General features: G+C 50.3%; 1 protein-coding gene across 1 annotated transcript in view; it reads left to right on the forward strand.

Annotated features, from left to right (window-relative positions):
- The window catches only part of LOC122392156 (homeobox protein dve-1-like), a 47,066-nt gene that overhangs the window by 15,731 nt on the left and 7,087 nt on the right, over nucleotides 1-24,248 (forward strand). The window contains exons 2-3 of the mRNA XM_043386734.1: nucleotides 9,480-9,582; nucleotides 12,937-13,183. Of these exons, the coding sequence (XP_043242669.1) occupies nucleotides 9,493-9,582; nucleotides 12,937-13,183 (337 nt within the window). The 5' untranslated portion in view covers nucleotides 9,480-9,492. The remainder of the gene's footprint in view (nucleotides 1-9,479; nucleotides 9,583-12,936; nucleotides 13,184-24,248) is intronic.

Below are 24,248 nucleotides of genomic sequence, written 5' to 3' on the forward strand. Positions count from 1 at the left end.
AAAAAAAAATACTTTCCGCAAAAAAATTATTTTAGCAGTTTTGCCCTAGAGGCTAAAAGGGACAGTATCATCGAAAAAAAAATCAATGTATGGAGCTGATTTTTTTTTTACTAGCATTTCTTATTTTTCTGAATCAGAAAAACATAGTTTGAGGACCGAACTCGGTGAAAAATATTTTTCATGAGCGAGTCATTTTCATGAGCGAACCACCACTACAAGCATGGCCGCCACTTTGGAAGCCTGCGAAATTACTACAGAACTGGCGCAGATAATACATTATTGACGCTACGCTTACGCGGCCGCTCTTCTGATTGAGTTGTCGTTAGGGAAAGGCAGCATTAGGTATTGCCCAGAAGATATCACGTGACAAGCTGAAGGAATTCCTTCAAGCTGAAGGAATTCCTTTGTTGAGCCGCTAGAATCCGAAGGAAACAGCGGAAATTGCCTACGACTATTTAATGAATTTAACGGTGATGAATAAGTGCGAAAAACGTTTTGGCTTTATAAAATTTGATGAAATGACCAGGGTAAAAGTTTTATTACTGGCGGTCAATTCAAAACGGCGCAAACATTTAAACAGTGAAGATAGTGAAGCACGATTCAAAGTGTAGTACACCTTTCGTACTTTGAGCGGCGATAGCGGGATAACGGTGTGGAGCTTCGAGGATCGGTCTTCAGTTTCCGGACCAGAAAGGTGGGGCCTATGCAATGTCAAATTTCATCAAAATGGTGATACTGTCCCTTTAACTGCTAAACTTAGGTCAAATCTGACGGAATCGCTCAGAAAGATAGTTTAAAGAGCTATCGAATGCGCTTTACCGCGACACTGTAGCTCTATCCGTTCCTAAGCTATCGCCGGTTGGTCGAAAATTATCGCAGTTTGACCTTGAAGGTGGCGAACTTTTACCTTCGGTGACCTCTAGTGATATGACCTCTGACCTGACCTAAAAGTAATCGAAGTTTTAATTTTGTCATCGTTTTTAAATCCGCGCTCCGTTGGGGGGGGGGGCAGAATCTGCTCCTCCCGTTTTTCGCCAAGAACTTATAAACACGTCACGCTAGCGACGTCAAACTTTCAGTACCTTATTATACAGCAATTTAACACGCTCCCTGAACATTTGAGCGAAATCCGTTTGAAATGTTTTGAGAAAATGACGTTTAAGTGACGTCATGTCACACCATTTTCGCCTAAAAAACGGCGAAACTTCAAATGCCGCCAACATTTTCATTTTTCCAGAAATCAATAGGTACGTAAAAAAGGTTATACGTGATTCCACTTTGTCTATCAAATGGTTATCTCGGTTTTTTTTATTTTAGATTTTGGCCCATTTTTTTCTTTTAAAAACTGACTTTTTTGGGAAAATCATCATAAAATTCAAAACTTTGAGGGTATCGAAAAAAACGGAATATTTGTCAGAGAAGTGGTCTATGTGCACCTACATACCAATTTTTAGAAGAATCGGTTGAAAAATGTAGGAGGTATTCAAACTTTTATGGCGACACGACACACACATTTTTGGAAAAATGATTTTTTGGAAGTTCTAGACCTCGTACGGAAACAAAAATAGCACCATTCGATTCGCCGTGAAAAACTGCCTCAGATAGACACCTTTTCAGGTCTTAACAACCAAGTTCGAAATTTCACCTCACTTGACCTGACCTTGACCTTACCTCGACCTGAAATTCATCCAGATGTGATCCATATCGCTTATTTAGTGTGCCTATTGAATTATATGAATAAAATGACCCATAAAACATGTGTCGTACATGCCCTTTCCTATATTTCGTTTTTGGTGACCTGACCTGACCTTGACCTTGACCTTTGCATGTTATTGTATGCAACAAATATTGTCTTGGTAGCCTAAGAACACGTTTTGGGCAATAAGTCTCAGTCCATTCTTCGGCAACTACGGTGCAAGGCCGATACTGTAGAAATTTGCCTTTTGTACCCTTGATCTGACCTTGACCTGACCTCTGACCTTTTTAAGCAAAACAAATCAGCTCTAAAGATCCGCCTTGCTGAGAGCTTTCGATTGCCGTTTTCCCCGTCTTCTACAACCATCGGTTCGGAAGACAGGAGGGGCAGAATCTGCCCCCCTCCCCCCCCCCAGCAGGGCGCGTATGGCTGAATAGCCCAGCGGGGCGCGGGTTAACGCTCTTTCGAACACCGCCTACAGCGTGTCGCCACGTGACTCAGGAGCGGAGTTAAACCCGCGCGGGGCTGGGGGGGTAAATTTTACCCCCCCTCGCGACTTTTTGCAATATCTCAATAACGGCGGCGCGCAGCGCCGCAAAACTTTCAGTACCTTTTCTTACATCAATTTGACACGTTCCCTGAAAATTTGAGCGAAATCCGTCCGAAATTTTTTTTAGAAATTGACGTTTTAGTGACGTCATGTTCGCATTTTCGCCTCAAAAACGGCAAAATTTCAAACGCCGCTAACATCTTCATTTTTAAAGGAATCAAGACGTAACAAAAAAAGGTTATACGTAATTCTACTTTGTCTATCAAATGGCGATCTCGGTTTTCTGAAAATTTTGGATTTTGGCCCAAATTTCTCAAAAAACTGACTTTTTTGGGAAAATAATAATAAAATCCAAAATTTTGAGTGTATCGAAAAAAAACAGAATATATGTCAGAGAAATGGTCTGTGTGCACCTACATACCAATTTTTAGAAGAATCGGTTCAAAAATGTGGGAGTTATTTAACCCGCGCCCCGCTGGGCTATTCAGCCATACGCGCCCTGCTGGGGGGGGGGGGGGCAGATTCTGCCCCCCCTGTCTAACTTCCGAACCGATGGTCGTAGAAAGACGGGGAAAACGGCAATCGAAAGCTCTCAACAAGGCGGATCTTAAGAGCCCAATTTTTTTTGCTTAAGTAGGTCAGAGGTCAGGTCAAGGTCAGGTCAAGGGTACAAAATGCAAGTTTCGACAGTATCGGTTGCCGAAGAATGGACTGAGAATGATTGCCCAAAACGTGTTCTTAGACTACCAAGACAATATTCGTTGCACACAATGTCATTCAAAGGTCAAGGTCAAGGTCAGGTCAAGTCAGGTCAGGTCACCAAAAACAAAATATAGAAAAGGGCATGTGCGACGCATGTTTTATGGGTCATTTTACTCATGGAAATCAATAGGCACACTCAATAAGTGATATGGACCACCTCTGGATGAATTTCAGGTCGAGGTCAGGTCAAGGTCAGGTCAAGTGAGGTCAAATTTTGAAGTTGGTTGTTAAGGCCTAAAAAGGTGTCTATCCGATGCAGTTTTTCACGGCAAATCGAATGGTGCTATTTTCATTTCTGTACGAGGTCTAGAACTTCCAAAAAAATCATTTTTCAAAAATTTTGTGTGTCGTGACGTCATAAAATTTTGAATAACTCCCACATTTTTGAACCGATTCTTCTAAAAATTGGTATGTAGGTGCACATAGACCACTTCTTTGACATATATTCCGGTTTTTTCGATAAACTCAAAATTTTGGATTTTATAAATATTTTCCCAAAAAAGTCAGTTTTTTTGAAAAAATTTGGCCAAAATCCAAAATTTTCAAAAAACCGAGATAGCCATTTGATAGACAAAGTAGAATCACGTATAACCTTTTTTGTTACGTCCTGATTCCTTTAAAAATGAAGATGTTAGCGGCGTTTGAAATTTTGCCGTTTTTGAGGCGAAAATGGCGAACATGACGTCACTAAAACGTCAATTTCTCAAAAATTTTCCGACGGATTTTGCTCAAATTTTCATGGAACGTGTCAAATTGATGTATGGTAAGGTGCTGAAAGTTTGACGTTGCTGGCGTAACGCGTTTAGAAGTTATTGGCGAAAAACGGGAGGGGGGCAGATTCTGCCCCCCCCCCCAGCGGGGCGCGGGTTAAAGTTTTATGACGTCACGACACACAAAAAAATTGAAAAATGATTTTTGGAAGTTCTAGACCTCGTACGGAAACAAAAATAGCACCATTCGATTCGCCGTGAAAAACTGCATCAGATTGACACCTTTTTAGGCCTTAACAACCAACTCAAAATTTGACCTCACTTGACCTGACCTTGACCTGACTTCGACCTGAAATTCATCCAGAGATGGTCCATATCACTTATTGAGTGTGCCTATTGAATTCTATGAGTAAAATGACCCATAAAACATGTGTCGCACATGCATTTTTCTATATTTTGTTTTTGGTGACCTGACCTGACCTGACCTGACCTTGACCTTGACCTCTGAATGATATTTTATGCAACGAATATTGTCTTGGTAGCCTAAGAACACGTTTTAGGCAATCAGTCTCAGTCCATGACTCTATCCTTCGGCAACTACGGTGCAAGGCCGATACTATAGAAACTTATAATTTGTACCCTTGACCTGACCTTGACCTTGACCTCAAACTTTAAATTAAGTACATGTTTTTAGTTGTTCGTGATGAGATCTTTCGATTGGCGTCTGAATTTTCCAAATCGGACCATTAGTTCGGGAGATAACAGGGGGGGGGGGGAATTTACCCCCCCCCCCCAGCCCCGCGCGTTCGGCTGGAGACCCCAGCCCCGCGCGGGTTAAAAGGGGGAAGGGGTGTTCAATCACCATCCTCCAGCAGGGCGTGGAAATTCAGGATCCCCAGCGGGGCGCGGGTTAAGGTATCCAGTCAACCGGTGACCTTTGAGGTCAGGGCCTAAGATGCGGTCTCGTTTTTTGAAAAAATAACTTGGCCAAAAATCACGCCAAAAATGGTTGCAGAGCCGCGATTTTGTCACCATGGTGTTCGTCATGCTCAGGCGCGTTACATGGTATGCCTACTTTTTGTTTTTTTCTGAGGTCAACATAAGGTGTTGACCTCGGGTCAAAGTCAGGTCAGAGCCACTCAGGTCACGAAGCTGGTCGAAGGAGGTCATACTGTATGTTATTCGATTTGGCAGGTGTCCCCGAGTCCATTGTGGCTTTCATGACTCGCTAGCTCAGTTTGGTCGGGAGTTGTTGACGAAAAACTCTTACGACCCTAGTGACGTCATAGTAGTAATAGTTTATTGACACAGTCTTAGGTACTAGATGGATAAAACCCAGAAGACAAGTGTCCATTAAAACAGATCATATACAAAACATATTAAAACCATCAAACATTTCATACAGAGAACCAGCGTTCGTTAAAACTATACCTAAACACCATGTTAAAATCCGTCCGCGTCATACGTTCTCACATGCCAGCAAAACTCTCTGAGAGTATATGGCCAAATCATTTGGACTACTTTTCATCAAGCTTGCCAAACTATCAAAGCTCAGCATTGTAAAATTTCTCCTAGGTGGCTCAGTGATTGGGCAGTCTAAAAGCACATGCGCCTCTGTTTGCACATGCGCCATACATGACGCCACCGGCCACGCAAGGTCAACGATGCATCAGCGATGCAAATCAACGATGCAAAAGGGCAGCATGAAATTTCGCAAGAAGTGCATGAAATCGCGAATCCATTCGCTTGAGGTAGTGTTTAGATCATTCCCGGCGCCAAAATTGTTTCCATATGTCTCCCATTTCTAACGGTGAGGTCATGCAACCGACCTGAACTCATGTGAGCTTTAGGGAAAATTCGAAATTATGCAAGTCGCGAGACCTCTAAAGGGTACTTGGTCTTGTCAGTTTCATTTATCGGTAAAAGCTCCTCTGGTACTGAGGGCATTGCGCAGTTGCGACATCTTAGGACCTTCCGGAGGTTTACTTATGACGTCATAAGTTAGTAACCTGACCTGACCTGACCTGACCTGAAAATGTGGTTGGTGTCACAAGATCCTGCTTTAACTAAAAGTCAGGCATGCCGAATTTCAGATTTGAATCGCCAGCGTGTTCTGAGTTATCGCGAAAAAAGTTGTGATGGTGCCCCCCCCCCCTCTAGCCGTATTCTATGCGTCTTTTCGGGGCGCTGTAGCCCTATACTCGTTCCTCAGTTATATTCCGATTTGTCAATAAGTGTCAAAATAGGCGGAAGGTGATCTTTGATGATCTCTGGTAACCTGGCCTCTGGCCCGAACTAAAAAATTGACTTTAGCGTTTTCTTCATATTTTTACGCCTTTTTGTACCACGCTTACCGCTTGCCGCTTTATAGGATAGCACACCCTTTATAATATTCGGCCGCCGGCCCAGTTTTATAAAGGGCATGCTATTTTATTCACGGCATCTGGTAATTTTTACAGTAACACAGGTGCTGGCAAACACGCATTCGAGTCAACGAAACGATTCCTCGTACCGTCAATATACGATGGACTGACATGCGAAAAACCATTTTGCATTTGATATCCGTTTTCTGCAGCTGAACTGCCAGTGCTGCCATATCCATTCCAGTCCCTTCATAAGATTGGACCGCAATACAAATCCCAATCTGATCCTAACCTAATTAATCTAAATCCAAATCTAAAACGATTTATGTAGACGGAAGTGCTTCCACCACCCCAATCCCCACCCCACTCGGTCAGGTCAGGGGTAGGTGGCGCTTAGCACAGGTCTAACGCGGTTTTATATATTTTTAATCATGCTCATGGTTTAATATATATTATATTTCTTCAGCAAACTCTGAGCCAGATCAGGTAAGCATAGGCAAGATTTATTTACATCGTGCAACTTTAAAACTTGGTACATTCAATTTAACCTCATGCAGTTTATCAAATAACTTCGATCTTTGCCGTTCCCACGCCGTATTGCAAAGGCCAGCCGAGCTGCATGCGGAGGAGTTAGAGTGATTGCAGCAGTCCAATATGTTTAACTTTATCTGATCCGCGCTGAGCGGGCACCAGGACGGCCTAATCAGATTAGGGAGGCCGGCGCAGCTCAGCCTAACTCGATCCCGGGTTAATCCCGGCGGCGGCGTGCTGCAGTCGCGCTGTGCTCCGACACGGGGCCGGACCCGACGAACTCTGAACGCCACCGACAGGACACTGTTCTCGTCGTCTGTCCTCTGCTCTGTGTCGTTCTTTGTCTTTCCTTTGCCTGTCTTCTGTTATTTGTCGTCCGTCGTCTGTGGACTGTTATCCTTCGTTTATCGTATATCGCTTGTCACTTTGTCATCTGTCTTCGGTCGATCATTACCGTCTTCTGCCGACATTTGTCATACCTATGTCATATTTCTATCTACATCGTTGATTGTTCAACCATGTGCCGTTTGTAACTTGACGAATGTTAGCTGATATGCCGAATTTCATATGCCGTCTCTCGTCTATCAGTCGTCTCTTATCTATCGTCTATCAGCTGTTGTCTATATCCGTCATTTGTCATCCGCAATATGTCGTCGTCGTCTGTTGTCTGTCATCGCTGTCTGTTGTTTGTCTGTCATCTGTTGCCTGTCATATGTCGTCTGTTGTATGCCATCTGCCGTCTTCAATTCGTCTGCCTGTGATATCTCATCTGTTGTCTGCCACCTGTAAGCCGTCATTTGTTGTCTGTCATCTATTGTCTGTCATCTATTTCCCCCGTCATTTGTCATCCGCCATATGTCGTCTGTGAAATGTCTGTATGTCTCCTGTCATCTGTCAAATGTCCCCTTTATACCATTAGTCGCCTTCCTTCCGCCATTCGTCGTTCGTCGTATGTTGATTGTCGTCTATCGTTTAGCGTATATCTTTTGCCACCTGTCTTCTGCCGACACATGTATGCACAATGCACATATGCCGTATGTCGTATAGGCATATCTGTCGGTTATCGTTGAGCCACCTGCCGTTTGTAATATGCCGTCTGTTTTCTGACGTCAGTTATCTGTCGTCTGTCGTCTATTGTCTGTAATCACTTGTATGCCATCTGTTGTCTGTCATCTGTCGTCTGGATCTGTCGTGAAGTATTTGTTCCGTCTTTGGCTGTCAGTCATCTGTTGTATGTCGTGTGTCGGCCCGTCATATTTCATCTGTTTTCTGTCATCTGAGTTGTGCGTCATATGTTGTGTATCACCTGTCGCATGTCGTTTGTTATCTGCCATTTGTTATCTGTTTTTTTTGTCTGTCATCTGCTGAATGTCATCTGACGTCTTTCGCCTGTTGTCTCTTATAGGTATGTCATCTGTCGTATATTGTCTCATGTGTCGTCTGTTATCTGTCGTCTGCCATCTGTCGTGTGTCATCTGCTTTCTGTGATTGGTCGCCTGTCATCTGTTAGCTGTTGTGCGTCATCTGTTGTCTGTCATTAGTAGTCTGTCATCGGTTGTCTGTCGTGTGTTGTGTGTCATATATTGTCCATCATCTGTTGTCTATCATCTCTCGTCTGTCGTCTGTCATGTTTGCTATCATATGTCATCTGTCATATTTCGTCTGTCATCTGTCGCCTGTTATATCATCCATGGTCCGCCTTGCATGTTGTTGGCCACATGTTCTTTGTTATCTATAACTAATTCCATAACATGTCATATGTCATCTTTCAGTTTTGTCTGCTGCCTGTCATCTGTCGACTGTCATGCTGTCTGTCGCGCCATCTTTAGGCTGTCAGTTGTCGTAAATCACCTGTCATTAGTTGTCTGCCAATATCATGTGTCGTCTGCCATCTGTAGTCTGTCATCTGTCGGCTGTCATATATCATTTGTCTTCTGTCATCTGCTGTCTGTTGTCTGTCATCTGCGTCTGTCATATGTTGTCTGTCGTCTTTTGTGTGTCTCTTAACTGAATCTACTTTTTAAACATTTCACAAGGCAGAGACTACTCTACAATACCAATACACTGTCGGTAATACCAAGACTACCTATGCACAAGATAATAATTCCTGGCTGCCTTAATTAGAAACATAAATTCTATGATCGAAAGGGTGGACTTAACATGTTTCTTTTTTTCGTTTCCAGTATTTTGTTGTATTTTGTATTTTTGTATTTTTGTTTTTGCTTTTCTTGTTGATGCTGTTGTTATTGACCTCTTACATAGGTACCTACATTTTTCCGATAATCGATACACCTTACCATGGTACACAAGTAACGCAACGTTTTTTCAGTTACGCTGGTATCGAACTGGTGACGTCACTGGTTTTGAGCTGGTAACATTACTAGTGTCGAACTGGTGACATCACTGGTGTTGAACGGGTGACGTCACTGGCTTAAACCGCGCTCGGCGATGATGTAACGCTCGTCGCCGCCCACTCGTCGCTGTCTGTCTGTGTGCGTCGCGAGCGTCGCGCGCCGCGTCGCTCCCCGCCTCCCTGCCTCCCCGTCTGCCTGATCCGCAGCAGCCGTACGAATCCGGCCCGCCGCCGCCGCGTATTGACCCGAGCGCTGGCCGCCGCCTAATCCCGGATTAAGTGCCGGATTAGGAGCGCGGGATTAGGGGGATTGGGCTGAAAAATAATCCGCCGGGCCGGGCGGCGGCGCCGGCTCACTGACGCTGCGGCCGCGGCCGGGGGCGGACGTGTGCGCTGCCGCTCAGCGTGCAGAGGCCAGCAGCCAGATACAGTGCACGGAGCTGATAGGGGGACGGTCGGCACGCGCTGTGCACGACACGGACAGACAGAGAGAGACACGCGCTGTGCTCGGCAGGGACGGCGGACGCATGGAGCAGAAGGGTCACGGAGAAGCGATGGCGACCGATTCGTGGGGCGGCGCCGGACAGCCGGAGAGCCTCTCGGAGAACAGCAATGAGGTGAGTTCGCTGGAGGGAGAGCAGCGTGCAGCAGTGAGGTCGCAGGCTGCACTGTGGTGTGCTGTGATCGTCCGGGCAATCGGTTGGGGTAGCACGTGGCTCACAACACACGGGAGTTGTGTGTTATCAGGTCCTTGGTTGGGCCACCACGTGGTGAACACCTGTATTGTATCCTGTTCAGGGCCCTGGTTGGAGGGCCACGTGGAGATAGCTATGTAGTATGACTAAGCGGTGGATGGTGGACTATGTGCTGTCTATAGTAGAAGTCTTGCCTGTGTTGGTGGGTGTGCCCGTCCGAGCCACTTGACTGTGAGTTTGTGAACGGCTGTGAGAATTACTGCATGAATCAGTGTATGGCTCACCTATCATGTGGGCTGCTAGAAGGCCGAGGTTGCGTCACCGCGGACGGTCAGACGGACGCGTGTTGCGGTACTAACGACGGTCGGAGCTGTGACTCAACACGCTCCTGGCGGTGACTGTTTACATCGATGGCCCTCCTGGAATGCACCTCAGCGACAGCTCCCTCACCGAAGGCATCCACGTTGGACCGTTGGCGATTTTCGGTACCAGCGCACATGGTCAGCCTAAGCTGCCCAATGTCCAGTTTTCCTTCCCGCCGGCTGCCGTCCCTCCCGTCCCCACTTTCCCGGATTGGGCTGCAGCTGTTTCACATAGAAGGCAGCCATGTGGTCCATAGGCTGGTGAAGTCACCAGGCCGCTGGAGATCAAGAGAACTGCAGAGATCAGGCTCAGAGCTTGGTTGTGGTAGATCTTTTGTCGTTATCCAGAGTCCGTGCTGTGGCGTGTTATGCTACAGTGGTCCTCCGTGACACAGAGTGGTCCATTCGACGCATACTTGTGACAGGCACTAGCAGCCGCCAGTCAACGAGGTTATGATAGGAAGAGACTGTTAGAGGACTCACTCTGTCATCCGCGGGATCAGTCATCGCGGTTATGGAGGGGCAGTATATGCCATTAAGCTTGTTTGAGACTGGATCAGTCACCGGCGTTTTGATGGGCGGGATCAGTCCATGGGGGTTGACAGAGGGAAGGGATCAGTCATCGCGGTTGACAGAAAGAATCAGTCCTGCGAGTATGCGACCTATGCGACCATGACGGATGCGATCAGTCCCCTCGCCGTTGTGACTGGTTGGATCTGCATCAAGAGACCATCATGCATATGTGTCTGCTGCTATTCATCCCACCGCCCACGCTGTCGAAGTCTCCTTTTGTAGTTAAATTTCGTCTCTCGCGTTCTGATGAAGCTTATTGTTTTATTTTGCTTTGTTTGGAGCAGCCTCTTACGGTCTTTAATTCCTCTTTTACGGACCATTGCAGAGCTATGAGATCAGGTGATGAAGGATATGGTGGACACACTCGACTGTGAGGACCACGGACGCATGACATTCGTAGCAGTGGCAGAGGTCGCCCCTGTGGGATGCGAGTGTCCCGATGGGGCCGTCCGCTCTGCCATGCAAACGGTCACCCGCGGAAGGTGTATTCCAGGCTCGAGTTGACCTCAACACCACGACGGTTGCTGGTTGGGGTGGTCGTCAGCCCGAACAAAAAATATGAGAATGAGGAAAGATGCTGATGGGCCACGGGTAGAGAATTAGCGGTTTTGGGGGAGCTCGAGCACCCCCTGAAATTCAAAGAACACCGTATAATAGTGCTAAAGTGGTTGCTTAAATTACGTCTGAGACACAAACTGCTTTACGTAAGTCGCGAGAAGAGTGATGCTATTTGGAAGAGCGGACATATATGTGCTTCTCTATACGCAAAAATTCGACGCTTCCATTCGCAAGGTGCTGAAACCCCCTGGGGGCTGGAATTATGACAATTATCCGCCCCTGTGATGGGCTAGTCCTGAGAATGGCAAAGACGGATGGATGTCGTGTCTCTCATAGGCTTCATGTGCCTTAGTTGTTGGGGTTTGCTTTACATTACAAGAGGACATAACCCGTCATAAAATTAGTTAGACGACCTCAGTTAAGACAGCCTATGGATTATGAGATGTTTTGAAGGCCTCAGGCACTCTTCGCCGCTTACTGTCTGGTCGTTGGGCAGCTTTATTCGAGCAGCCAGCCGACCCGTCTGCAATTCAAACCTGGTTGGCATCTACCTCCATTCGAATAAGCTTTATATGAATCACAGAAGTGCGATTTGGTACCTGCGACCTATGACTATCCTGTGTCCGATTGGCTATTTGTTAGGAGACCTGATAAAAAATGAATAAATGGGCAGTACTGTAGCCCGGCTCCCCGAAAACTAACGATCTGCACACCGAAGTCTGGCTTTGACTCGATTCTTCGTTTACTGGAGTCGGGGTTAAACTCAAGATCTTTGGAGAAGATTTCCGACTCGAAATCTGCTCCTCCTCCGAGTTCATTCAGCTTTGCCTGTCACAGCAGTCGTGTAACGCCGGACACCGCCGAGTTATGAGCGGCTGTCAGTGCACAGGCCGGTGACAGCGGTGTCATGGCAAGGTGACGGTGGTGTCACAAAGAGAAGCCCTGGGTAGGTAGATAGTCATACAGCGACCTGAGAAGGACCATCACTGTCCACGGACCTTCGAACTAGGCGAAGGACCGAATGTTCGAAAACCGGGAATACGTGAAGGCATGGAGTGATGCTATTGCTGAACCCAAAACGATGCACGTCACAATTGATCCGTGGCCTGGGCGAGCGTCTTCTTCACTTTGAAGCACACCTTTTATGACATCAAACGTCTCCACTGTTGCGCTGAGACTGCTGCTGGCTTTGAGCGCTGACCACAGCGGTCGGGACACAAGGCCCACCTTATGCTACCCTCGCGGCTCGCGCTGACCATTGACCGAAACGGCTTCATCTCACTGATTATATTTGGCGAATAACAACTCCCAGCCTCACGTTGTGTGGATTCGCAATCTTATTCTCGGACCCTTGCTTCTGTTGGCAAGGATTGGCATGTGTAACAATAATGCGCCTTTCTGCCTTTTGCCAGTGGAATAGTACGTGCACAGACCTCTCTATATAGGGAATCTGTGCTACGCATATTTCATTTGCATGCTTACATATACGCGGTTTAGGTATGCGTTTTATGCGTAGCCCTTGCCACTTGTCACATTTAGCTGTTACCGAGGGCATATCACGTTAATCTGTGGTGCTTTTCCAGTGTCGAACCGACCAGTTCATCCAACATGCCTTTTCCTGGAAAATCACCAGCTTGAACGTTAACGATATGGAACGATAATTATTTTGATATATTGACATTCCGGTGTTTATTTATGGATTTTCTCTGTCGGTTTGCCCATGTCAATCCGCTACAATGCACATTGCACACAGTTCTGACCTCTGGCTGCGTCTGCCCGGCAGCCGCTCCAGCTGACCATGAAGTCGGAGAAGCAGCTGCTGTCGATGATGACGTCAGAGAAGCAGCTGCCGCCGCCGGCCTGTAACGGCCTGACGGGCAGCTCGGCGGTCAGGGACGGCTCTCCGGTCACACGGGCAGAGACCAGCGTCACCGGACTGCCGGCCGCGCTGGCCGCTGCCGCCACAGCACAGTCGCAGAGGGGCGCCAGCACCGCGACCGTGCCGGCAGCGCTGGCAGCCAGCACCACAGGTCAGTCACAGAGGGGCGCCATGAGCACAGGTCAGTCACAGACATAACAACACCACAGCACAGTCCTAGAGGGGCGCCAGCACCGCGACCGTACCGGCAGCACTGGCATGGCCAGCACCACAGGTCAGTCACTACTCACAGATACTCCAGCAATGCAGGTCAGTCACAGAGACACCAGCACCGCTTGTTAGTCCTAGAGGAACACCAGAACCGTAGGCCAGTCACAGAGGGGCATTAGTACCGCAGGCCAGTCCAAGAGTGAAGAGAAACATCAGGACCACCGTCAGCCACAACTTCCAGAGTTATTTCAGGCTCGTCTCATCGATGAATGATGATCGTCGGTTTTTAACAGCATAGAAGCCGACTTACCACCAAAGAACTTACTGCAATCGTAATTGGTCCCATATCCAGATAAGTCAGAAACATAAAGGACTTCGAACGTAAGAGCTTGAAATACTTCTGCGTCAGCCAAGCTTCATCATCCCGGCGGTATATTCCGAGTAACGAGCTGCTCTTCAGGATTATTTCCTTACTACATATCCAACGATGCTTAGTGTCAAGACATAATGTCGCACTCCTTAGTTACCTACATATTAAGTTGGCCACTAACTTAACTTGCGCTAGGTCGCGGTCTGTGCCGCATGTAGTTTAAATACCGCCTTCCGCAAGGTGCCTATCGCTAGCTCACCGAGTGTATGGCGGTTCCCCGCTTTGCCTGTTTGGTCTGAAACATGCAGCGTTTGTCAGCATGGTTAGGGGAGCTGCGTGAAGCCGCCTGATTCAGCCGGCAGCACCGGCGAGCTAAGCTGCATCCACCGCGCTGCGTTTGACCACTATCACACCGACTGCCGACCTCGGGCACCTGCACAGAGGGAGGGGAGGGTCGAATGTGTCACCTCACCGGCGCCCGACGACCCCCACCCGACAAAGACGGCCCGGCCGCTAAGTCAAGGCGAGGTCAACAAACAACTGTCGGATGACCAATTTATCTAATCAGAGCAAATACGGCCGCCAAGAGGACTGCCGGACGCAAGGCGGCAAAGTGCCGCAAAAACTTCCCGCCCCGACACGCACTTCGGCGCACATTGCGCTGCGCCCTGTTGACGGTCAGATTATGCATTCCTTGCAATAATTCCTCTATAAATAATCCTAATCACGGCTACTTTCGCAACGCGCACAAAAACACGCCAGAACTGGAGTAAACACCTGAGGAGCGCTGGCCGTGCGCCAGATTATCATTAATTGACCAGTTTTTGCGCCTGCTGCTCGGCGCCGCCGCGATGCGCGCGATAGCGGCGCGCCGCGAACGGCGACTGTGCGCCACTGCCGCCGCGGCCGCGCGGCCGCCGGCGCTGCACCGTAAACAAAAGGATTTCGTCTGGTGGCGGTCGGTGGACGCGCGGCCGGCCGGCGCGATAACCGGGCCGCGGCCGGCGCTAATGAGCACACGATGAAAATACCGCGCCGCTCGCGCGCCGTTGGACGCCCAGATAAACCGGGCCCGTATAATAAAGCGGTGCGCGGCCGGGCGGCGCGCTGGCTGATCGGCGGCGGCGGCCGGTGGTCGGGGGTGATTGGCGGCGGCACCGGCCGGCACCGCGCCCCCCGCCGCTCGTTTCCCGTGCCGATAGCGGCTGATGGTGGCCCGCTCAGAGGCACCTCTCTCCCTGGTGCACCGTGGGCGACGACCTGCTTCACCCGGTGCAGAGTACGCGGGTACAGCAACTCAGCACCGAGTCTCCGATCACAGCAGAGCGGACCAGCGCGGCCTCTCTCCGCGGCGGTACCCCGGTACCTCACCGGCCATGAATGAAACCAACCGACAGCGACAGGTGGCTGCGAGTCCTACCAAACCTCGAACCTCAGACATCCCAAACCTATGCACTAATTCGGATCGGTGATTCCGGATCGGTGGCCAGCCGTGGGCGATGTGTTTCTCGCGGCGCGGCCTTGGTCGCTCCAGCTCCGCAGAGGGGGCGGATGTGGCCGCCGATCTCGCTCGGTCCGGCCGAAGCGGACGCGGGCGCTGGATCGCGTCACTTCCGCTGCAGGAGCCGGAAGTCGCCACAGCCCGGGCACAGATGTTTTTCTGCCTCCCCGGAGACTGCCTCATGATCGACGGTCACGATTTTGTCCAGGAATTATACCGTGAGTTTGCACGGTTGCATTTTATAGAAGTTACGGGTATCACTGGTGAACCCCTGTTAATCCGCTCTTGACATAAGTCGATTCAATAACGAAAATTATGGACACCGATAACAATGCTGCCTTCCTCTCAGTGTATTAGATTTACAATTCTCACGTAAAAAGACCTGACATTTTGACAATGTGTCTCACGAACCACAGCCGTCTGAGTCATTGAAAAGTTTTGGAGATTATCGAACTTACTCGAAGACCCGTAGGTGGGATCTTATGGAACCTGGCGCTCAGCATCCGTGTCATATCGCTCAGTCACCGATCTGGCTGTTCATTGTTTGAAAGTTCAGTGTTAAGTAGACCCTAAGCGTCACAGCGCGGAACCGATTGTTGTCCGCATCCGGTGAAACAGTTGTCAACCGTGTCAGACGGCGATGACAAACGGCAATGCGCAGTGTCAGACGGCGATGACGGGCAGTGTCAGACGGCTATGACAGACCGTATCAGACGACTATGACTGTGAGACGGCGGCTACAGGCTTTGTCAGAAAGCGATGTCGGTTTCAGATGGCGATGACAGACCGTGCCAAACTATAATGACTGACAGCGATGACAGACGAGGTGAACATGTGACGAAACGCGCAACGTATGACGAGCAGGCAGAAGCGGACGTGAGGCGAGCGGCTCGGCGGCGCCCGTGTTGTGACGTCCGCCTGTTCTGAGAAGAGGGTGATACCCGTGTCATTTGACGGGTGTACTTGTGTGACGTACCGGCAATGCGTAGCAGATCTTCGCGCTTTGGCTTTGTTCTGTCACCGACGAGCTCTGGCTTAATTCTCGGGACTTTTTCTACCCATGGTGAAAGGAGACGGACACGGGGACCGGTTCACACTGTGTCCGGGAGCTCGGCGGCTCCGTGCGGGCCACACCTCCCAGAGCAGACCTACCGCAGCTCTGAGCCGGCACCGCGTCACCGGAGACACTGCCCTAACCTCCCATACACACACAGATAGCCGTGATCTGCGGGGGCGGCCCGGCAGGAAGGGACCCGGACCCGGCGACAGCCACACGAGGAAAGACCTCGCACAACGGGAGAAAGTATTGGGTTTCTTAAACACTTTAGTGATTGTATCTAAATCAGGGCTGCAGATTATCCAGCTGACCATGATTGTGCAATACACATGAGTCATGGGAGCTTTATGGTGTTGTGGTTGGCCGGGGCCCGCTCTTGCTCGATGGGTGGGTAGTGTGCTGTATGAACTCGACTTAAAATCAAAGAGTGACAGTCAAAGTACAGGAGTGCGTGAGCAGGTTTAGGTCCGATTAAACCTGTAGCTAGTGCACAATTCACTCTGAATTCCTAATGACCACTACTCTCTCGGCTCTGGAGCCGCCGAGTCGGAGACGCCGTCCGGTCTGCCGTTGTCCGCTGTTTAGTAAATACGGTCTGTTGTGGTCAGCGCGGCGGGAGGCCGGTTGGACGGCCTGCCGTGCAGCTGGGCTTCTTTTCAGGGTCAGCCCACGCAAAAACCGGCCACGTCGCGCGCCTAACAGCTCTGAGGGCCACCGGAAGGTCGCTGACGGGCGAGGCTTCTCATTAGGTAAACGCTGCATAGGAGAGCGCCCGCTTCAATCGCACATGTAACAATTGCGCAGGCCGCAATAAGTGCTCATCACACCGATTACCTGGCGCGTAAGTAGTCATGGCAACGAGACGAGCTTTCATAACGGATTCTGTCTTTTGCTAGAACATGCGTCATGCACGTCCGTCAGATCTGTTTTCAGATTTAACAGAATTTTTCTGAATAAGTCTGTCTACCAGTTCGACTTTCTTGCCTTCCTTTGGTACGTTTATCAGTGTGGGTCTAATACAACCGGTCTTAGATTGACCCAAGCTTCATTATCATCGCCTCAGCAAGCATCCGCCCTAAGTCAGTTCATAAGCCATTTCCGTCGGAGATCTTCACCCGGACGGATCTGAAGTCAGCCGCGTCGCACGACTGCATTGAATTTGATCGACCGGCGGCATTATCTTTTCATCCCGGGGCATTTACTAAAGACGTATTTAGAAAATCCCTCATAATGAGGTGGGCGGCGGGGCCGGCCGAGCCGACGCCGGCTAAGTCGACAAACGAACGGCTCCAAAGTCAGACCGGTCGTGCCGAGCCGCGTCGCCGACCGACTCAAACTTAAGCCGCGCGTAATAGGGCCGCAGAAAAAAGAGGAGGAAATCGGGATCTCTCCATGGACTCGCATCGCGGCGAGGACTCAGAGGCGGCGGCGCGCTCGCAGATCAGGCGAACCCGTCTCATTGAGAGCGGCTGTCGGCCGGCTATAGGGCCCATGACGCCGAGCGGGGCTAATCCGGCCATCTGTTACGCTATTGGTGGCCGCCGAGTCGCTTAGCAGCTGCAACAGCACACGGTGGAGCCGGATGCAGCGCGGCCTCCGGACCATCCGGCGCGGATCAGCGGCGTTTTTGGCGGAGCCGCGGTCGGATCATGGCCACGGGCCGGCCGCGCTATCCCCCCCCCCCCCGGACCGGCCAAAGCTGCCCAGCGTCTTAGCGAGGCGGTTTGTGTAAGTTAAGCCGAGAAGCGTCTGAGCGATGTCATTATTGCATGGCCGGCGGGGTGTTTTAATCAGAGCGCTGGGGCGCGCGTGGCGCCCCAGCCCACCCCCGCCCACTACTCAGCCCCGCACGGCTTGACAATCTTGTCAAGTGCCGTCATAACGGATTTCATATACGGATACATGCCGATATAAAAAGCATCACCTGCAGGTTTGAAAAAGACACCTCACTGTTCGATTCGACACGTGAAATTGCTAGTTGACGTTCTATGATCGATGGGTGAGTAGAATTAGTGGATCACGCGAGACAGCACGTACCGACTTTATAAACGGTGTTTAGGTATCAGCATATGTTAACTCGCATAAAAATCGTACACTTGAGAACTGTACTAAACGATGTTACTTAAGTTTAATTGCAACACGCCATCTAATTAATCACATCACTCATGCGCTTTGCAGTATCGGACACATCGGCACTGATCACATCCAATTAACAGTGAACAGTAGGTACCTAAGCATTTTCAAAGAACTTACACAGCAAAACAATACTACAACCGGCACATTGTATTGTATTGTATTGTACTGAATATTTAAGAGCGATCCACATTCCAAATTGCGTGGCGATTACACCTTGCATGCACCAGGGCACCCGGCACCCAGCGTGCATTCGACACCCCGGTACTCGGCGCCGGATACACTCTGCACCCGGTAGGTACACTCGGGGGCAGATTGATGTTCCACAACTCTTTATCCACCGGGTTCCTATGGCTCAGCATTGGCAGCAGCCGCCTGGTACCGGTAGACTGTACCGCTTCACTTACTTGTCAAGCGGCACAGCCTACCCACCTGTATGACACCGGTCTGGGTCGGTGGCTGGAAGGCGATGTGGGCCGCCTGTGACGTCAGCGCAGCGGTGAGGGCCGAGCCCGGAGGCATGGCTCGGGTCGGCGCGGCGCGGCGGCTGGCGAGGACTGGGGAGTGAGGCGGGGTGGGAGGGTGGGAACTGGGAGCATGGACCATCGCGCGGCTGAGCGAGTGTAGTTAACTTTCGCATCTCAAGGCGCCAATTATTCTACCTAACAATTGTGCTAAAGCAGTTCTTCAAAATGTCCTATCCCCAAGACAGCGCCTATCATCATACTTGCAATGCACATTACGACACACTTAAGCGTGGCAATGGGACAGCCGATAGAACTTATGTCACTCGTGCATCGAGGTGCGGAGCTATATTTTGTATAACATATTAGTATTAAGGCTTTGATTGAGCAGATTGGTGTCTATTGTTTCGCACGGCAATCGTCCAGAGACGTGGGAACTGGGGGTTATGAGTAGTGCCGCAGCCAACGCTCCAATTTAAAGCGATTATTACTGTTGCTCTAATATGTGGTCGCAGCCTCCAATAGCAAACCGTTCCAACTAGGAGCCAAAAAGTCGGCCATTCAGGGGGGTTCGAACCGGGCTTCTCCCACCGGCCAATTCACAACACGAGCGTTCATCCACTGAGCTACCGAGAATGGTCCTCATCTGCACAAAACAAAATGACATTCACCCGCTGACCGCCAATGACAGTATTGTGACATTTGATCGCGTTTGACCACGGCGGGTGGTCGCTGGTTTCGGCAGCTCAGTGGATACAGGCTAGCGTCGTGGGGTGACCGGTTGGAGAAACCCGGTTCGAACCGTCCCAGGTGCGCGACTTATTTGTTCCTAGATGGAACGGTTTGCTATTGGTGGCTGCGACCACACATTAGAGGAACATAAGAGTTGGGACGCCGCGCTATCCAAAAACCCCAGTTCCCACGTCTCTGGACGATTGCTGTGCGAAATAATAGCCACCAATGAGCTCAATCAAGGCCTTAATACATATCTGTTAAAAACAATGTAGCTCCGCAACTCGATGCACGTGTGATATAAATTATATCGGCTGTCCCAATGTCACGTTTAAGTGTGTCGTAATGTGCATGGCAAGTATGATGATAGGCGCTGTCTTGGGGATAGGACATTTTAACAACTGCTTTAGCACAATTGTTAGGTAGAATAATTGGCGCCTTGAGACGCGAAAGTTAACTACACTCGCTCAGCCGCGCGATGGTCCGTGCTCCCACCCCACCTCACTCCCCAGCCCTCGCCAGCCGCCGCGCCGCGCCGACCCGAGCCATGCCTCCGGGCTCGGCCCTCACCGCTGCGCTGACGTCACAGGCGGCCCACATCGCCTTTCAGCCACCGACCCAGACCGGTGGCATACGGTGTGGGTAGGCTGTGCCGCTTGACAAGTAAGTGAAGCGGCACAGTCTACCGGTACCAGGCGGCTGCTGCCAATGCTGAGCCATAGGAACCCGGTGGATAAAGAGTTGTGGAACATCAATCTGCCCCCGAGTGTACCCACTCGATGCCACGGCACCCGGCACCTATCCGGTGCCACGGCACCCGGCACCGGGCACCCACAAACAGTCGATGCGCCGCATTTATTGTATCAGCTGAGCCGTATCGACGGCGTCTGCGGGGCTTCGGCCGTCATCCTTTTAGGTGGGGTGCGCACCGCGCGAGCCGCTCCGCCGGCCGCCCATTCCCGTTTATCACAGAAAAACACTCTGTGATACTTCTGCGTTGGGATTACAGCAAATCCTATGAATCCGGCCGTATTCCAAATCCCCTCGTCGTCGAGAGTAAAGTTGGCGACAGACACGGGAAGGCCATCTCGCGCTGAGGCCTGATCCTCCCGGCGCGGGGACCGTGGGGACTTTTGCGATCCTAGCACGACATAAGTGGCAAATACGAGTATTTTGATTTCCACTTTCTTTATATTCTTTCTACGCAGAATTGTCCAGTGTATCCGAATCCGACCTTAAATCGCTTTAAAAATGATGACTTATGCATCAAAATACGTCACAAAGTGAAGGGTTGCGCTGACTTGCACCGTGCCCCTAGGATGAGGCGAAAAATTACATGACAACGGAACGCCTGCTCACTCGTTTAATCAAGCACCAATCCGATGTTGCGACATGTTTTTATAATCTGTATTTAAGGAGGAATACGAGCATATGCATGAAAAGTTTGAAAAATAATCCAAAGGTATGATTTTTGAATGAAATAAAAAAAATGTTAATATGCCACTTGTCTCGGAGATTCGACTCGGCAAATCATAGCCTTACAAAGTGAGTTACGCGGTGTTACGTGTGGAGACACATATCAAAATATTCTCCCATAAATTCTGCATTGGAATCAACTCTTATCTTTTGCCCAATTTTGCCCAAAAAGCTACTACGAGACACCAAAGCAGAAGATGTCGCGCGGCTCTCAGCGCTCCGCCGCGCTGCCCGGCGCCGCGGCGGTCAGCTGACTGCGGCGTACCGCCGCAGGAGTTACGTGTGGAAACACATATCAAAATATTCTCCCATAAATTCTGCATTGGAATCAACTCTTATCTTTTGCCCAATTTTGCCCAAACAGCTACTACGAGACATCAAAGCAGAAGATGTCGCGTGGCTCCCTTCGCTCCGCTGCGCTGCCCGGCGCCGCGGCGGTCAGCTGACTCCGGCGTACCGCCGCAGGAGTAGTGTCGTGCTAGGAGGGGCAAAGACCCCACAGTGGCGGCGGGCGCCTCCGGTCTCCGGCGGACGGTGGGCGTCGCACCGCCGCGCTCCCAAACAATGCACGGCATCGCGGCGTGCCAAAACACACAGCACAGCTCCCAGGAAAGCGGAGCACGGTGCGCCAAAATAACGCGCCGCCAATCGGCCGTCCGGATTAGGTGCGATCCCTTCAAAAGGATTAGAGCAGCCGCCGAGGATCACCGGTAATCCGCCGTCGCCCGCGATCATCAATCATGCCCATAATCCGATTCAGCTGCAGGGCTTCTAATCTGGCGGCGCCCGTAAGCCCGGACTCGACGGGGAAACGGACGCGGCACTGGCGAAAGGAAATGCTCCGGTTGGGCTCCAGTCGCCGGCGGCGGCGCTCCAGGGCTGAGCTTAGCCGTCGTGGCGGCGGGGCGAGCTTTCTGTCCGCTCCGCACATGGCCCGAGTATTGCCGGACTTTGTCAGTGCGGTCTACAGACACAGTGATGAAACAGTTTTGACACTGAATCACCACCCGTTTTGACACTGGACCGCCGCGGTGGAATGACAAATGACCAGAATTAATTCGTACAGGGTTCCCCGTGTTTTGCGTATTACCGATCTATGAACAAGTATGCCTCTAGAAGCAAAGCAAAGGCTAAGATAAGCAACAAGCATCCATGTTTTGATGTCAGACGATAGCAGCAAAAAAAAATGACGAGGACAGGAATGAGAGTAAAGCATTAAAGCTTCTCGCATGACTGTACGCTTTTTGTCGACATACTTCAAGGAAATGCGCATTTGTAATCTACAGTCTATTTTGATGGTAATCTGGCTCAGAACTTCTCATTATTACCAAATCCATTGCACAATGCCCATTACATCACGACAGGTCGACGATAACAGCGTACGAGTGTTCCTGGGACTGTGACCGTGGGCCGCTGAGAGATGCTGATGCCTGATCAGCCGGTCTCAGTCGGCAAACGGTAAACCGCTGCTGATCAGCCGGCAAACGGAAAACCACTGCTGATCAGCCGGCAAACGGTAAACCACTGCTGATCAGCCGGCAAACGGTAAACCACTGCTGATCAGCCGGCAAACGGTAAACCACTGCTGATCAGCCGGCCTCAGGGCGCGACCACTGCTGATCAGCCAGCATCAGACCACGGTCGGGCTATAAGCCACTGCTGATCAGTCTTGCCTTAGACCGCGTGAGCCTGCGTGGTTCACAGGGATCCCACGCGGCCCGCGGCTATAGTCCGGGCCTTCTGTCTCTTTGACCGATCTCTCCTTTTTCCGATACCCTTGCTCCACGTCTCCACGTTCCGTCCAATATTCTTGTCCGTGTCCCGGGTCTCTCCGTTCATCTCGCTGGTCGATGTCGTTCTGTCCCACTCCCGCCCTCTGTTCAGTGCCGCGCTGTCTCCCCGTTCTATCTTGAACTCTGTTCAGTGCCACAATGTCTCTCCGTTCTATCCTGTACCGTTCTATCCGTTTTATCCGGTACCGACTCTGCGGTCGGTGCCGCGCTGCCTCCCCGTTCACTCATGTACTCTGTTCAGTGCCGCGCTGTCTCCCCTTCTTCCCTCTGTCCTGCGGTCGGTGTCACACTGTCTCCCCGGTTACTCCTGTCCTCTGTTCGGACGACCGTGCTGAATGCGTTCAGAAGGAGCTGCGCCTGCGAGCGGGCGGGACGCCAGCCACTCCGCTAAACCTCATCTGAATAGGATTGTGTGAGAAGACTTAGAGATGAATTTTTGATTGGGTAAGCTTACGAATTTGAGCCGACAAAATCGAATTTGTCCACGGAGAGGGATCACGGTCGCTGCGTCTGAAATCTCCTCATTCTGGGAGACTCGGCAGTCTGCGCGCCGCGGAGAGGCGGCTGCCGAAATCGGATGGGGTCCTCAGTTCACTCTCGGTGCTCTGCTCACACTCCCTCGACGGCGGCGGATGGACGCTCGGCGTGAGCAGAGGGACACCGGGACATTTTATCAACATTCAACAGATAGTCAAATGATGTTTGCATAGATGGTTTGGCGGGATGCTCTGTTCATTTGAGGTCAGGGAACTTTTTGGCATCTCATTGAGACGTTTTGATACACATGGTATAAGTACGTATTTTAATTCACTTGTCATGTAAGCTGCCCGATCGGGTTGTTCGGTATTCTGCATTCCTGTTTCGACTGTCATGGTTACGGATTCTTTCCGAAAACTGCCATTCTCGTGCCACAAGTCGTGCGGTACAGCATATATTCAGGCGCTAACACTCACAAGTCGCGCGGTACAGCATCCATTCAGGCGCTAACACAAGCCATGCGGTACAGCATACATTCAGGCGCTAGAACAAGTCGTGCGGCACAGCATACATTCAGGCACTAACACAAGCCGTGCGGCACAGCATACATTCGGGCGCTAGCACAAGTCGTGCGGTACAGCATACATTCAGGCGCTGACAGAAGCGGCTAGTTTCATAGATATACCTAAACCGAAATGTGCGCTTAGTCATGCCGTTTATTATAAAATCATTTGGCAGATCCGGCGTCGACGTCCAGGTTATTTGAAGCATTGTATGTTCAGATGAAGTATTACAAGAAGATCGGAGCGAGCAATTAATGTATGAATCTGAAGGCTTACCCGAGCAGCCTTAGCATTTTATTAAATAAAATAAAAACTGTTGAGAGATGTGGATGACGGATGTAAGGCTAAGGACATGCAAGCCTTAAGCTCTCGCACGGATTCTGCCTTGACAGCCTGGGACACAGTGCAATGAAATAAAGCGAACTAATCCCCGTTGTGTT

This window comes from Amphibalanus amphitrite, unplaced genomic scaffold, assembly GCF_019059575.1.
Source record: "Amphibalanus amphitrite isolate SeventyFive unplaced genomic scaffold, NRLGWU_Aamphi_draft 000471F_arrow, whole genome shotgun sequence".
Lineage (NCBI taxonomy): Eukaryota > Metazoa > Arthropoda > Thecostraca > Balanomorpha > Balanidae > Amphibalanus > Amphibalanus amphitrite.